The 16,177-nt window shown below is 41.8% G+C and overlaps 1 protein-coding gene across 2 annotated transcripts in view; it reads left to right on the top strand.

Moving 5' to 3' along the window:
- Positions 1–16,177, top strand: part of LOC119485150 (voltage-dependent T-type calcium channel subunit alpha-1I-like) — a 281,128-nt gene that overhangs the window by 147,586 nt on the left and 117,365 nt on the right. For both annotated transcript variants that reach the window (XM_037764502.1, XM_037764501.1), the window contains exon 6: positions 7,009–7,168. In XM_037764502.1, the coding sequence (XP_037620430.1) occupies positions 7,009–7,168 (160 nt within the window). The remainder of the gene's footprint in view (positions 1–7,008; positions 7,169–16,177) is intronic.

Here is a 16,177-nt window from a genome sequence, read left to right as displayed (position 1 = left end):
GCGTGAATGGTTGTCTGTCTCTATGTGTCAGCCCTTTGATAGTCTGGTGGCCTAGTCCTCTAACCTATACGACCATGATGGCCTTCTTTCTCTGTTCTTAACAGGGTGATTTTGGTTGCCTTAACTCAACCAGACATTAACCATAGAAGTGACGGATCACAAAGAAGTCATTTTCTGTCATGTTGTTTTGTAAATGTCTACTAAACTGAACTTGAATGTGTTTTACAGCTCAAACAATGACAAGTGTTTAGAGTCTAAACCATGTTCATGCATCTGTAACAGAGCTTAGAAACAAGCTAGAAAAGAAAGTCAATACAATAGATGGGATAACAGAAGGAAAAATAGATCCCCTGTCTCTAGATTGATGCTTTCATTGTGGTTTATTCAGCAACATTTCAATGAGGACACGCCATTTGAGTTAAGGAAGAATAAAAGAAAAGAAGAAGCAGGTGAAAAGGGAGAGAGGAAAAAAAAAAGACAGAAAGAGAGACAAACGAGGGAGGGGAAGCGGGGATTATCCAGCTCCAAAGGATAGGCGAAGATGGACGAGAGGAAGAGAGGGATGATGAGAGCAGAGATGCGGGGGTACTCAGATGAGCAGGCTATTACGATGACAGATAGAGCCGAGGAGACAAGTGCAAGGGGATGGAGGGAGATGAGATGGAGATAAAATGAGTGAGGGGACACAGAGAGGACGGAGGACCGGAGAGTGGAAGATCAGATGGGAGACGGGAGATGACTAGATTTTAGAGAAGAGGAAGAGGCGATGCAACCACTACACTCATTTATTTAGTATTATTATTATTTGTTGTATATAATATACAGGTTGATTGACAAGCAGCACAATCTCAAGACCTATTCATACACATAAACGCTCATACACAATACATGTTCTTCAAATTTAATGAACTGCTGTTGGCTGATGCGTTAATCCCAATGTCGTAATTTCCCTCAGACCTCGAGTCTAAAGTAGATCCACACACACCGTCTAATTTGAAGCCATCATGGTCCCGTGCACTGTATCTCTAAGACATTTGCAGTAATTGGGTGGTTTCAGTGTCATCTTAGGTCTTACCTGTCGGTTGTGATCTCCTTTCCTTTAGCCATGATGATTATTTCATGCTAAACTAACTATCTCCGAAGCTCTCGCAGCTACTCCTTGAGGAAACTAACTGAAAGTGCCTGATAGTGAGAGGATACTGGTTGATTCTTTGGCGCATGCCCCATGCCAATGTTCAATGCAAGTGCAGGAAGCAGTGATCCCTTTATTTAACGTATGCTCAAATCATAACATGACAAACTGCAGCCCAACAGGCAACAACAGCTGTCAGTGTGTCAGTGTGCTGACTTGACTATGACTTGCCCCAAACTGCATGTGATTATCATAAAGTGGGCATGTCTGTAAAGGGGAGACTCGTGGGTACCCATAGAACCCATTTACATTCACATATCTGGAGGTCAGAGGTCAAGGGACCCCTTTGAAAATGGACATGTCAGTTTTTCCTTGCTAAAATTTTGCGTACCAATGGATTCATTAGGTTTTCTAGTTTGATATGATAGCGGTATCACTCACTCTAGCTTTAAAACTGAGCCTGCTACAACCTCCGAACAAGAGATGAAAAATTACTTTATGAGAGTTACAAAAATTAGTTGCGTTAAAATGAATTTGCGTTATCATCACGTTAACTCTGACAGCCCTACATAAACAGAATCTTTCCCTACACTTGACATGACATAAAATAGTTGAATGTTTGTGTGTGGAACGCATCTGTCTAGGAAAGCATAAACGCCTTCTTGAACTGGTATCGAATGGCACACTTACGCTTCATAAAGTATTGACAGGACAATTACCGACATAAATATGAAAAGTGTCAGGTTATTTTGTAAACCTCCAGCCGGATGAAAAGGTCAGTTTATATCAAACCCAGTCGTGTGCGCTCGCTCTGCGCCGGCACCAGCTGCCAAAAGCCACTTATTTCACTCCTCTTTATTTGTTGGATGAATAAAGAAGCAATTCTCTCCTTTATTAAAGACAATTTACCACAGAGCTCGTCTCGGGAGTAATTCAATCTCCATGCTTGCGGGAGGGACACACAAACACACTATCATGCACACACATTGCACAGGCAATATATGCAGGGGGACAAAACCACAACCAATGCAAAGCCAACAAACACTTGCATAAACCCCGTCGTAGACACATATACAGACTGAATCAGCGGAGGATGTGTGAAGTGAACAGAAGAGTCAGTTAATGGGACGCTAATGGAAATTATCCAGGCCTGGTTCCCACTGGCCACAGCTTAAAGGACTGGGCTTGTTTACTACATTACCCACAGTACCCCCCTCTGGGAAAAATGCCGCATTAGCAGCCAAGGTAACGTCATCTGCAGCCCCTCTCTTTTCATTTATTCTTTTCATTTATATTCTGTTTATTCTCACTTCTAATCTAGTTTTCACTTTTGCTCATTTCCTTTTTTTCTCCGCTCCCCTCCTGCTCCCGCCGCCTGCCTGCCTGCTGTAAATGATTAAAGTTCCCTTTTTATATAAAACAAACATTTGTTATTCTATTTAGCCGAACACTTGGTAATACTACGTGATCAAATAGCCAGGCTAATTTTAACTTAATTATAGCTTTAATTCGACTTCCTGGAGGAAACGATTTTGAGTCTTTTCATCTTTTAATCACATCTCGTCCTTTTTATGTGCTGTGTTATCTCTCTGCTTTCTATACTATATGTCTCTTTAGCATTCCTTCTTTTATTTGTTATTTAACTGCTTATTTGGATACATAAAGTTTACTGTTATTCCTATTGATTACTTGTAATTTAATACCAGGGTGTCTTGAGTGATATTGCAGCACTATAAGACTTCAAACAGACTAAATCATTGTGAGGAAAAGAGACTTCTGTTTCAACTTTCTCAAAGGAAATCAGGTTGTGTGATGAAGTGTTATATTTGGCACCAACGCAGCCGCAGTTTGACTTCAGATCCGGTACGGTTCACATCAGGGTAATTTAGTTGGATTCAGATCAAACTAGCTTGATTTGACTGGAGTTTAAGCCATCAATGGAAATGGATACAAGTGTGTGCAAGTGTGTAGTGAGAGCTAACAGTTTTTGCGAATTTTGAGGAATTGCATACCCACAAATTATTAAATATTTACATTGAAAATCCAAACTAAGCTCAGCAGACTTTTCACCAGAGGTCATGCCGGTGTCTGTCTGTGTTTATACCAACAGAATGAGAGAAGAAGGACGTCTAATATTTTCCCCAACAAAACTGAAATCTTGCCCTTTGAGGGGGATTTAAATTCTCATGGGAAATGTGCACTCACCAGTTGTGATTGGCCAGCTCCTGCAACGCTAAAGAACATTTTACACAAGGAGATATAAAACCAGAAAGTTGCATCCATCTCTAACTGGATGATTCTTTATTATTCACACAGACAACAAATCAAATATTTGATGTTTTCATTTTTTAAATATACATCAGTCAAGTATCCTTAAAGGCGGTTCACAGCTTCCTTCTCGTCTGCTTCTTCAGACTGAAACATCTTAAGTCATCAGGACATTTGGCAGGACCCCTGGGAGAAGGTCTGAGGACCACCTGCCCACTTACCCTTGATTAGTCGGCTAAACGCTGTATCAATCCTCCATCTATTTTACAGATAGAATTTAACCCCTGCTTTAGTTTCCTTATACAGATCAGAGCCAAAGTAATGGGCCATGGGATCACAATTAGTGTGGGAGATTAGAGATTGATTAGCTAATTATGATAATACCGAGGCTTATATGGAAATGCCGACGTGATGTAAGTTTTAAGAGTGGGAGGGATGAGAGGGGATCGGTCTGAATGAGAGAGAGAGAGAGAGGTAGTTAGGTGGAACGATGAGAAATGGGAGTGTTTCTGTGTACGAGTGCACAAATTAGACACATCAATATGTGTGTTTGTGTATTTCTACCATTAAAGACAAATGAGAAAAATGAGAATCCGTTGCAGGTTCTTTCTTCACGGTATAAATTTTGGATTTAAAGCAGCAGTGGACAGCACGGCTGCCAAAAGTACTTCACGGCCCTGTCCCACTTTCCTTTTAAGGTCATGAATCACTGTATCTCGGTAAATGCTCCTATATTGCAACAGGTTAAAAAAAATCATTTACATCATTCCCGTGCACCCCGTGCATGTCCAGACTGGAGGGAGTCAGAAGTTCTTATTCTGATCTGGTCAGCAGCTGTCTGCACGGCTCCATCTCAGCTGAGTCTCACGTAACTGCAACCTGAACTGAAGCCTTTATTTACGATTCAAGACTATGTTTTCGACAATACCTGCTTAAAAGTGAGGGTGATGTGCCTCCCTACCCCCCCCCCAAAAAAAGCGCTGAATAATATATTTATCCACATTTTACGACCAGCAGAGCAGAGTGTGCTGTGGATCTTTATCCAATCATAATCAACCGTTGTGTAGCCTAATTCAAATGAAATCAAAGAGATCTGACATCCAGCCCGCTGCAGTCTCATAATGAACCCAAAATATTTTTCGCCGCTGCCCGGGGCCGTGGAGTTCTCGCTGCTCGGTGCGCCCTCTGTCCCTGCGGGGAGGGACGGGATTCCCGGTGCGACTGTCAACCGGGGCGGACTGTCCTCAGTGCGAGGAGTCTCCTTTACCATGCTTATGCTATGTGACTTTTTGCCATCAGCATTCATAACCATACGACCTTTATGATTGCATCATTTACTAGAGCACCAAGTTCTTCATAGATCTAACGTTAGCCCCGCCATTGTTCTCTCAAAGTGCTCCAGATTGATGCCTTTCAATTTAATATGTTCAAAGTGTTTCTTTCGGGGGAGCACCACACCACAGTCTCTCAAAATCCCGTTGGAAACACTGTCATCCCAAACTAATTCTTTGATGGCTCTTTACAAAAACATATAGCCTACACTAGATGTAGCTGAGCGGTCAGCCAGGCTAATGTGTGTGTAGACCTGTCTGTGGCTGGCTCCGTCAAAGACTTAAGGTCCGATGCATCGCGCATCAAAAGGTCAACACGGCCGCTCCGTTGCTACACCTCCTTCAGACGTGGAAGCGAAATGTAATTATCTTTTGCCTGAATTTGGAGGACACAACTAACCTTTAGTATCCTCTGTGCGCTGAGTTTTCAAAGTCTATCGGGCGATGTTAAAATGAAATATGGTGAAATCCACAAAAAAAAAAATGTTTTATTAGTCCTCACCCACACATTTCCTTTTTATTCGCTGTCGCTGTGCTTTTACAATGTTTCAGTCAGAGATCTGTGTAAAGATCAGGACACAAAGCATTCACACAAGCATCATTATAGTCTCTCATAGCCAGATCATTCTCCTGTGCTGTGTCAGCGCTAAAGAAAGGTCTGTCTCCGCACATTATCACTCTGGTATAAAGGGGGGAGAAAAACACTCAGGCTTGTTTGTGTTTCTTTAAACCAATCACAATCGTCTTGGGCAACGCTAAACACATGATGCAGCAACGGCAGTCTCATACCCACAGTCTGCATCCTGTTGACTGTGGGTATGAGACTACTTATCAGACTACTTGATGTGGAAAACTTTTTTTTGTTTCAGGTCAATCTTCACTTGGATGAATAATAGAACAAACTCAATGAGCCTCAGTTGTCCTTACTTGAAGTTTAATACAACACAAATCGGATATCAGAGAAGACCTTGGTACAGCATGCATGGACACATTCATACCAAGAACTTAAAGTAACATAAGATTTACCCTGCCTCATACAGTATGCCCCGCGCCATATAGAATCACGTAATCACACTACCTTGAAACTTGACCTGACTGTATAAAGTGACCTGTGGTGACCTGTAGGATAATCACAGCCTCATGAAACTTTACAGCCACAAACTGGAGACCTAGAGCATTCAGATGATGGATGAATTTCCTAGCGAGGTTGACAGTAAGGGGGTTTCTGAGCAGTTTATACAACAGAAGTGATCGCCGAAAAATGTAATTCTTGCAGAAATCTCCAAATGTCAAAAGCTTTTGATCCCAAATCACAGCATAGCTTTTTCTATGGTGTTCCTCAAGGTCTTGGTGCCTTAATGTGGTATTTTGGAGGGATTATTAATCATTTTGATATATTCTCCAGTGGTAAAAAACGGTTAAATGTAGCTCCAAATCTGCGTAACAAATGCTATCAACCCAAAACTTGCTGCAACAACTCTTGAGACATAAATAAGCATGGGGATGATCATCATATACTTCTATCGTAATGTTCTAAGCTCTTACACAGTTTTATTTTTATTTCAATAATTGATTAATTAATTAATTCATGTTTATATCGGATTTATAACTAGAACAACTTGACACACAGTTCTGAGCAGCATCTCAAATTAGTCTTCAGGTTCCCAGCTTTCAGATGATGTACACCACTTCTATGTGACATCTACTGTTGACCTGCTATCTCCCCCTAAAGACCCCCTGTACCCCCCTTAAAAAAGACAAAACTGGGCCTAATGTGGGTCTCACAGGGTTAAAAAAAAAAAAAAAAAGATTAGAAAAAAAGCAGTTTTGACCTGATGAAGATTTGACTGTGATCAAAACGTTTAGGCCGTTTAAATAAATTTGTGGTTTGGAGTCGTTACTAATAAATCCATCACATAAAGCTACTGAAAGTAGCCTGAAGGTTCTGTTCGGACTGTTTGAGGGAAGGATAAACTTGGAAATCTGAAAAAACTAAACTAATGATATGGTGAAGCAAACCAATCCATTTTGGGAACAAGCACAAGTTCAACTCACTATCCTTCAGTCCATCGAAGGTTACATCTGTGGGTCATGTCCTTCATGGAGAGTGGATGAGGACACAGTTTATAGATGCAGCTGGACTCACCTCTGAGCCAACAAGAAGAGTGTCACAGTATAGTTCAGATTAGAGATGGGTCAGCTTTAGAGCTGAGGTTGTCGTACTGAGGGGTTCTGGTTATATGTGTCATCATGATATAAATGCTTTTGTCTCTTCAGGCATGCGCATCCTCGTGAACCTGCTGCTAGACACTCTGCCCATGCTGGGCAACGTCCTCCTCCTCTGCTTCTTCGTCTTCTTCATCTTCGGCATCATCGGCGTGCAGCTGTGGGCGGGGCTGCTGAGGAACCGCTGCTACCCGGAGGAGAACTTCACGCTGTGAGTCACTGTTTGGTCTGTCTGTGTGTGTGAAAAAGGAAACGTGAGAGTGTGATGCTCGGGGATCTGTGACCTGTCTGTCCGTCAGCTGTGAGTGTGTGTCATATCTACACACACACTGATTCATGTATGTGTTTCCATCAGGTGTGTGTCAACATGGGTCTGTCACCTCTCCTATCCCCCCCTCAGTGTGACTTTAGAAAATTAATTAAATCATCTTCTCAATTTACTGCTATAACCATGGAGAGATGAAGTCTCTCTCTCTCTCTCTAATATAACGAGGCTGATCGCAAACCAAAATGTGCACAAAGCAAATATCATTATCTCAGAGCCATTTAATTAAAAAACTAAACTCTTTTTCTTTCACCCTCCCAGGCCCGTCCCCTTCACAACCTCTGCTACACACTGTCAAATCGTTAAAACTATTTTAGCATAGATGCTGTCAGCTATAATAAGGACTTCAAGAGAGCTTCCATGTAATCATGTAGTTCCAAAAAAACAAATTAAAATGACAAAATAACAGAGAACAGAAAAACAGGAGCGAGAGAGAGAAAATGAAACAAGGAAACAAAAATGACTTCAAAAGAAAGGTCACCCAACTTGTGAGGGGTTTGATATTGGCACGCACCGACACGATATCACGCCAAAGCATGTAATAGACCCGCCTGTCCACCAGAAGACAGCGTGTCAGTGTCACGTTTTCCCTCGCAGAGGCATGAATCTTAGGGTGGCAAAATCGATCAACAAACCGTGCCCGAGAACGCTACTGAGTGTTCACACTAATCAATCCAACTGGACTTTGGGGACAAGTGTACTTGGATCCGGGCCCGTGTTCCTGATGTGAAAGCACCCTTACACGCCTGTATTAACGTGCTGTACCAGCAGGCGGGCAACAAAGCCACTGACTTAGGCTTGGGCAACAAAACCACTTAGTTAGGTTAAGGGAAAATGTCATGGTTGGGCTTAAAATAAGTACATAAACTAAGTAAAACACGTATGGAAACAATGTAAAGTCAGTGTGTCACATGACATCCGCCACTACAAAACACCAGACAAAAGTCACCAACGTAACTTGCCAAACAAAACAGCGGTCTGTTTGTTTGACCCGCCCAGCAGGAGGTAGATTATAGACTAAATGCCAGATATGTAAGATGTCTTTTTTTCTTCCTTTGCCTTTTGAGCATGAAGGATGAGGAATTTGGGAAAAATTGCAGTTTTGGTTTAAAAAAAATGGAAACAGGATGTAGAACAGCAGCCCGGTGTCCAAGTCACAAGTCACCTTTTTCCACTTTGTGTTCACATCAGACTAGTCTGACTCACTGGATGTAGGCTGTGGGTATAAGTCTGCCATTGGCTGCATATTTCACACGTTATTCTCCTCTCTTTCTGCTATGCATCTTACCTTTTTGCAAGGGCACCGTCGCTGCATCCTGTGCTTAGCGCCGCCAAAGACGATTGTGATTGTTTTAAAGAAACACAAACGAGACTGTTATTTTTCCCATATACCAAATAACCATATAACCTGACCCGACAGATGGTTTGTTACACAGAACCATCTGAGAAGTCGTCATTGGCAGCTGTTTGGAAAAGGGCAGGCACTTTTATAAAACACCTGGCTGGTGATTGGATGAACCATCTGTCAATCAAATTATTGCCGAAGCCAGTCAGGAGAGAAAAGCGAAAACATGTTTTCCATCGAGAAAAGCCAATGGGTGGTCCAGCCGGACCTGCACTGGCAGTGATTGGGTGATAAAGGGGCACCTGTTGGCGGGCCGCAGACTCTGAGTCTGTCCTTTGTCTCCTCCGCGTCAGGCTGGTCCGTTGTGTGGGCTCAGTGAAGCTGAAGGTGTGGCAATAAGCCGGCCCATGTCGCCGTCCGGTGTGGCGACGGGAGCTGCATGTTGACAGACGTTACCGCCGTGAAGATGTGAGCCCTGTAGTTTGTAATTTAATGGCAGCCAACCTGTCCATGCCTGAGTGAAGTGTGTTTTAACAGTGAAAGTTATACATTTTGTACTGATAAAGATCAATATGTTTAATATAACGCTGCTTCCTGCATGTATATACGATTTTATACTAGGCGTGGGTAAAAAAAACTTTTCTTTTTCTTCTCCATTGTAATCTACATGGGAATATAATTTTGTTTACTTACAATTTATTCATATTCTTTAGCTTCTTACCTTTCAAATGATACCAGATATATGCATCTCAGCCGTATGGTTGAGGAGCAAGTCCTGCTAAATGTTGGGTAGTTATTTTAGGCGTTTTTTCACAGAGGTATAAAACTACAGGGCTTAACAGGTTAACCACGTCTGAACCTGTCGTCTGTGGTTTAGGGTGCCACACAATGAAGAAATACTCTCCAGTTCTGATATAACTGATGCTTAAGGAGCTACACTAACCTCTTCAGGAGCCGCCATTGTTGTTTTGAACCAACAGTCGCCACTCCATGACGTCACACACCTAAGCCACGCCCGTATAGCTCCTCACAGGACGCTGATTGGCCCGTAGTCTGGTTTACACATTACTTGAAGCCTGATCCTGCGATTTCTTGCGTGATCTTGCGGATTTGCGAGAATCCAGCTGCCGTGCAAGGTAGATAATGATAATACGTGGAGCCTGACCATTCACCAACGCGCAGTGCTGTGGAGATTTTAAAAATAAATGAATAAATAAATCTCGTTAGTTTAGCTGAATCCGTCCCTGTTGTCTCATTTGAGAAGACGAGTTGGGCCTGCTGACCTGTTTTCTTCTTCTTTTTCACTGCTGTTCTCAATTAGCTTGAATCTGATGATCTGTATGCACACACACACAATCCCAAACCCCCCTACAGGTACACACACTCTATTGGATATCTCCAGCAGGGTATCTGGGGTTTTGGAGGAGGTCAAAGCTTTAGGATGTTAATACTGTGAAGCAGGCGTCTCCCTGCTACCTCTAATCTTTACTGATTGACAACAGGAGGAACTTTGTTTTTTTTCATTTGTCCTCTTCCCCTTTCTTTGGGGTGAAATCTTGTTTTGGTGCATGTGTGTGAGAGCGTTATTGTTGCGACAGTATTGCGTGGTATTTCCAGGACTGATGTTCTGTATCTCAGTGGCTGTGGGCTGTTTATTCTGGTGGAAGTGTCAGAAATTCAATTCCTCTTCTGTCATGTCGCTTCAAAATCAGAGAAGTACAAACGCTGTTGTAGATTCAGGGTGGCTCCCAAGACACTCACACTCGTTTGGCTGTTTCTGTGTGTGTAAGACAGCATCTGTTTGTTCACAGTAACAGAAGCAACAGCTGTCAATATCCTTCAACTTCTACCCGTAACATTGTGCATCTTTTGGTGATTTCACACAGCTGGTTTTGATTACATCCTCACACTCCATGAACCGCTCCACAGTTCCCTCGCAAGACAACTTAATGGAGAAGATACGATGTGACATCAAGGCTGAAGGATTTATCCCTTTTATGGCAAAACTGAAGTTTGAAGAGCTCAATTTTCAAATCACGATTTTAATTGTCTCTCTTGTGATTTGAAAAGAGTCACAGTTTTAATTGCATTAATAAAAAATGACTTAGTAAGCTTTTGCAATAGTTTTCCAAACTACAAAATTTCATTGTTCAGTTGTATGTTGGGAAAAAAAAATCACCAATCAGTAAATAATTCTGATGACTCATGTCTGCTGGTAACAGCAAAAGGAAATAATATGTCCGGATTAGGAACTGGAAGCTCAGCAGGTGTTGTTTGTTCCCAAATATCTCTGTGATTAAGAGCACAGCTAATACCACTGTGAAAACACAGAGCTCAGACAATCACTGGGATTGGGTCGGTTTGTGAGCGAGAGAGCCCGGGGAGACCGGATCTGCGGCCAAGCGTTTGATTAGGCCAGTTTGGCTGCACAGAGGAGTGGGCTGGACGTCAGCTCGCAGTGCCGAGCCCAGAGAGGAAATAATGATCTGATGAGAGGCATCGGGGGTAGGCCATCTCCATGGTAACCGATCCAGAAATGGACATGGAGAGGGGATGTAATCATGGGATGTCCTGACCCACCTGAGTTAATTTCAGCAATGTCATCCAACGTTGGTAAAACACAATCAGATTTTTTTTTTTTTTCACCACAAAGCTGATTCAAACCACGGCAATGGTTGTAAATCCGACCGCCGAGTTCACAAAACACAAACCTTTGGCTGGCGTCCTCGCTGTCAGGAGTCCAACGTCACCTCAGGTGTGAAATGATGTCCGTCTGTCTGACACTGTCTGGTGGCGCACATAATCAGCTCAGGATACAGAGACACACACAGCCGATGTCCAATGTGATAATGAGCTGGGCTGTGATGTCTGCTGTCGCTGGATGTTGTCGCTCGGTCATGTGCAGAGGATTAGTGGATTGTTGGTGCGCTGAGGAGAAGAAGAGTAGAAGAAGAAGAAGTGGGTGGACGGTCACGTTTTTTCTGACCTTTACTTGCTGGCCTCTGGTTAACGACGAGACAGAAATACAAACGGCACAGGTCACAGGTCAACAGGAAATCATATCTGGGAACACAGGTTAGTTCATGCAGGTTCTCTCTTCCTGACAAACACACAGAACTATGTGGAAAGTGAACAAATAAAAGCCAAGACCAGAACTTTGCTGAGCTAATGTCTTTTGAAGTGAGAGTGCTGAACAGGCGGCCAGAGCTTGGAATAGAGAAGTATTAATACTATTAATACTAGGTGGTTATCAAATCAGATGCACAATCTGCTAGGTAATAAAACAAATATTGTCTTTAAGTTTTAATTATAACTACATTATCGCTTGTAGCTTCTGACATCTCCCACCCGACATCAAGAGCTGCATAAGGATCACAAAAGCAGCAATTTCACCATACTGGTTGGTAGAAAGGTATAATGAAAACTAAATTGTCGCTGTTTCCACCAGTTAAAATCTATGGCGTATTAGGGCCATTGTGAGTAAAATAATAATAATAATGATAATAATAATTATGGAGCCGGGGAAATATTCTGGGACAAAAATGGATATTCTCTGAAATTAACATTGTAAATTTACGGGGGAAAAAAAGAAGAAAATAACGGGAAAATTACTTTTTTCTGTCACGGAACCACATCGCTTCACTTTGAAAGGTTGGATCAACCTGATCACACCACAGACACCCCGGTTAAACACTACGGTAAAGTGAGCCACAGAGTGCGAGAGTCCGGTAAAAAGATATTAATGATATTAGTATCTATTTATGTTCATAAAATAACACAGAAGGAAAATGTAAAAGAAAACATGTTTATGTATCTTTCAGGACCCTTGCCTCGCTCTGAGGCCATAAGAACACGACTTTTATAGGCGCAACGAAATTCTGACGGCGGGTGGCGTTATCACGGTTTTACACAATTGCTGAGGTTTTTTTCTCGCAAATTTATAACTTAATGATCTCAGAGTTATTGATAATATTTCCCCCCTGCCCTGATATATCACCCTTTTACTTTGATAAGTACTACACCAAAAACAGCTTTTAATCGGTAGTGCAGTACTAATTTAAACATAAATAAATACATATACTGTATCCAGCTCATATTTGTTATTAAGGATTTGAATAAAGCCAGAAACATGTTTTCTCTGGAGCTGCTTTGGCCTTGTGTTTGGTTTAGGTAGCCAGTTTCTCTCTGCCAGGAAAGAAACTTGACAGGGTGTTTATCACCTAATTGCACCCGCAAGAGTAAAGAACTGAAAAACAAATAGAACATGATAAAACAAAAAAAACAGTCTTGTTCAACAAAGTGCACAATGAATGAGAGACTAAAACAAGACGTCAGCAGAAGAGAGGAAGAGAACGCTACCTTGACTGAATGTTTCTAGACCACCTGAGAAATATGAGTCCAATATTTACTCTCTTCGTCTGTCTGACAGTTACAATAGTTACAATATCTGCCTGCTGCTGGTGGAAACAATAGCTGTGTTTCCAATTCACATATTTTTATGCACATGTTGACATATCACATTAGAAAAGTTGTTTGGAAACAGCGATACATTTTCCTAAATTGCGTTGTCATCTTGGTTTTTGGCTATCACCATCTTGATTTTTGTCCGTCACCATCTTGGCTTTTGGCTGTCATCTTCCTGGTATTTGGTCTTCGCCATAGTGTTTTTTGGCTGTCACCATCTTGATTTTTAACCGTCACTATCTTGGTTTTTGGCCCGGTTAAAAATCAAGATGGCAACAGCCAAAAACCAAGAAAGCGACGTCCAAAAAACAAGATGGTGACGGCCAAAAACAAAGATGGTGATGACCAAAAACCAAGTAGGTGACAGCCAAAAACTGAGATGGTTGCCATCTCGGTTTTTGTCTGTCGCCATCTTGGCTTTTGGTCAACGCCATCTAGATTTTTAACCATCGCCATCTTGGTTTTTGGCCATCGCCATATTGTAAATGAGAATTGGTTCTCAATTGATTTTACCTGGTTAAATAAAGGTGAAATAAATCTTGGTTCTTGGCCGTCGCCTTCTTGGCTTTTGGCCGTCACGTTCTTGGTTTTCGGCTGTTGCCGTCTAGATTTTTTGGAATCAGAAGTGACATGAGAGGGTGGAGCTAAGTTCACTCTCCATTTTTCTCCTGTAGATGTTTAGATGGCCAAGCCGACTTGTTTTGTTTCCAGTTCTCCACCTCTACTTCTTATCATTACAGCCATGCGTAGCCTATAGCGCCAAATTCATACCAATCTACGCTGTAGCTGAGTTTATTCATTCCAAACCAGTTGATGAAAACACCTAATTCACGTTCATTTTTTTGCGACATTTCAAAAGTTTGCTTTAAATTTGCCAACAACTCTCTAAACTTGTGGTAATTACATTCATATCAAAATGCTTTTGTTGGACGCCAAGACATGCTCGTGGCACATCTGGGTTAAGATTTCATCGGTGATGTGATGGAAAAAAAGATGAGGATACAGAGACGTGATCAGAAATATCCCGAGCTACAGCGTAAACTTAACTGATGTAAAAAAGGCTGCGTCTCCTCCTCAGGTCAGTGGGCTTGATAATAGCTCCTATTCAGCGCAGCACAATACAGAGACACAGAGTCGCTGAAAGAGACACAAAGAGTGTAACAAAGACGTAGACTGAGTGAGGGACAGGGTAGCACTCACAATGCTGCTCCTATAGAGCCTTCTCAGATACCAGGTCAGACGTAATTGCTAACCAACGTCTGCATTCATCTGTATCCCTTTCTTCGGTCTGCCCTTTAAATAGCAGCCTGCTCTCGGATTAAAGTAGTGAGATCACACAGACCTTTGCTGTTCTCTGTCTTGCTCTTTTTGTAATGGCAATGCAAACACCTTTACTGCCTCACATATTATTCATGTTTTTTTGCCTTCCCTCTTTCAGTTATTGATTCAGTTTTTTGGATTTCTCATCTCTTTCCATTTAGTTACTTTCTTTATATGGCATTTTAATTTTTTCATTTATATATTTTTTTCTTATATCAATCTGTCTTTCTTGCATCTAATGTTTTCTTTCCACCGTGCAATTTTCTTTCCTTCATTCCGGGCTTCCATTTTATCCCTAGAGTGTCCCTCTCTTCCTCTTCTTATATCCTTCTCTTTCACCTTCAACATCTTTGAACACAAAAGTTGAAATTGCCTCTCTCTCACTGGAACTCATTTAACAAAGTGAAGTCATATTCTCTGAGGTCAAACTCTATGTGATGCTTCACATTACTTCCCCTCTTCTCTGTTAAAGGTTGCACTCCATTGTCTGTCAAAAACCAGCTGACCGCTGGCCTGCATGTATGTTCTGAGGGGATAAACGTTTCAGTATATCTCCGATTTGCAGTCCAGAGAATATCAAAGAGAGACAAACACAACAAACTAAGCACCCATGTTTACGCTGCTGTGATTTTGATTTAACAGGTTATGCTCGGAAGGCAGCGCAAAGTTTTCTTTTGTGTTTTTCAGCCTGTAATATGATTGACAGCCTGCATTTTTGAGTCTGTTTGTGGAAGAAGAAAAAGGTAGAAAAAATAAGTAGACGCCACATTAGATTCGCTCGGCTGAGCAGCCAATCAGACGGCTATCTCCGACCGAAGGAAACAAATATGTGAAGAATACAGCCAACAATGCTCCGTCAGACTCCGTCAGACAGACGGTATCAGCTCGGTGTGTCGGGGTTAACGTGTCTCCATCACTGCTTCTCTCCGTCTGTGTCTCTGGTGTCATTTTCTTTCAATTTTACCATTACAAACATAATCATCTCTCTCTCTCTCCATCCTTTCATCCACTCGTCTCTCTGTCTGTAATCATTATATCTTCTGCTTTCAGTTCTCACACCACACAAAATGTTGGAAATGGCCATGAAGGACAAGTGGTTTTGCTCTGTGTAAAATTCCCATTGAAAACTAGCACACAAACACACACACACACACACATTACATAACTCTATTTATGGCATCTCTGCACCATCCAGGCTTAAAATTGATTTCCAAATATTACTGATTACTAATCGAGCAGTCATAGTTTATGCCCGGCCTCGATTTGCAGCATGTCATAGAGCTTTAAATGGCATTTAGTATGAGTCACTGTTTAAAAACTAGAAACAGAAGTAAGGTGACGGCTCTTTGGAATGTCACAACTGAAACATTTTAGCTTTCCAAATGCAACCTTTAGTTTTACTAGTGTCCCCAAACCATAGACTGTATATAGGAAATGGATGTAGTCACCGTGACGTCACCCATTGGTTTGTGGACTGCCGTTTTGAAGCCTCGACTGTTCGACATTTTGGCCGTCGCCTTCTTGGTTTTCAGCCGTTTCCATCTTGGTTTTTGTCTGTCGCAATCTTGGTTTTTAGCCATCGCCATCTTGGCTTTTGGGTGTCACCTTCTTGGTTTTTGGTCATCACCATCTTGTTTTTTTGCAACCGGAAGTGACTCGAGAGCTAAGTACAACCGAACGCTTAATAAGACATTTTTAGGCCAAAATGTTACAGTTAACTTTCAGTAACTGAGAACACACTGTGAAAGGGTTAAAGTTGTATGACA

The sequence above is a fragment of the Sebastes umbrosus genome, chromosome 3 (genome assembly GCF_015220745.1).
Source record: "Sebastes umbrosus isolate fSebUmb1 chromosome 3, fSebUmb1.pri, whole genome shotgun sequence".
Taxonomy (NCBI): domain Eukaryota; kingdom Metazoa; phylum Chordata; class Actinopteri; order Perciformes; family Sebastidae; genus Sebastes; species Sebastes umbrosus.
The sequence above is the reverse complement of the archived record's forward strand: the minus strand, read 5'-3'. Positions and strand labels throughout refer to the sequence as shown.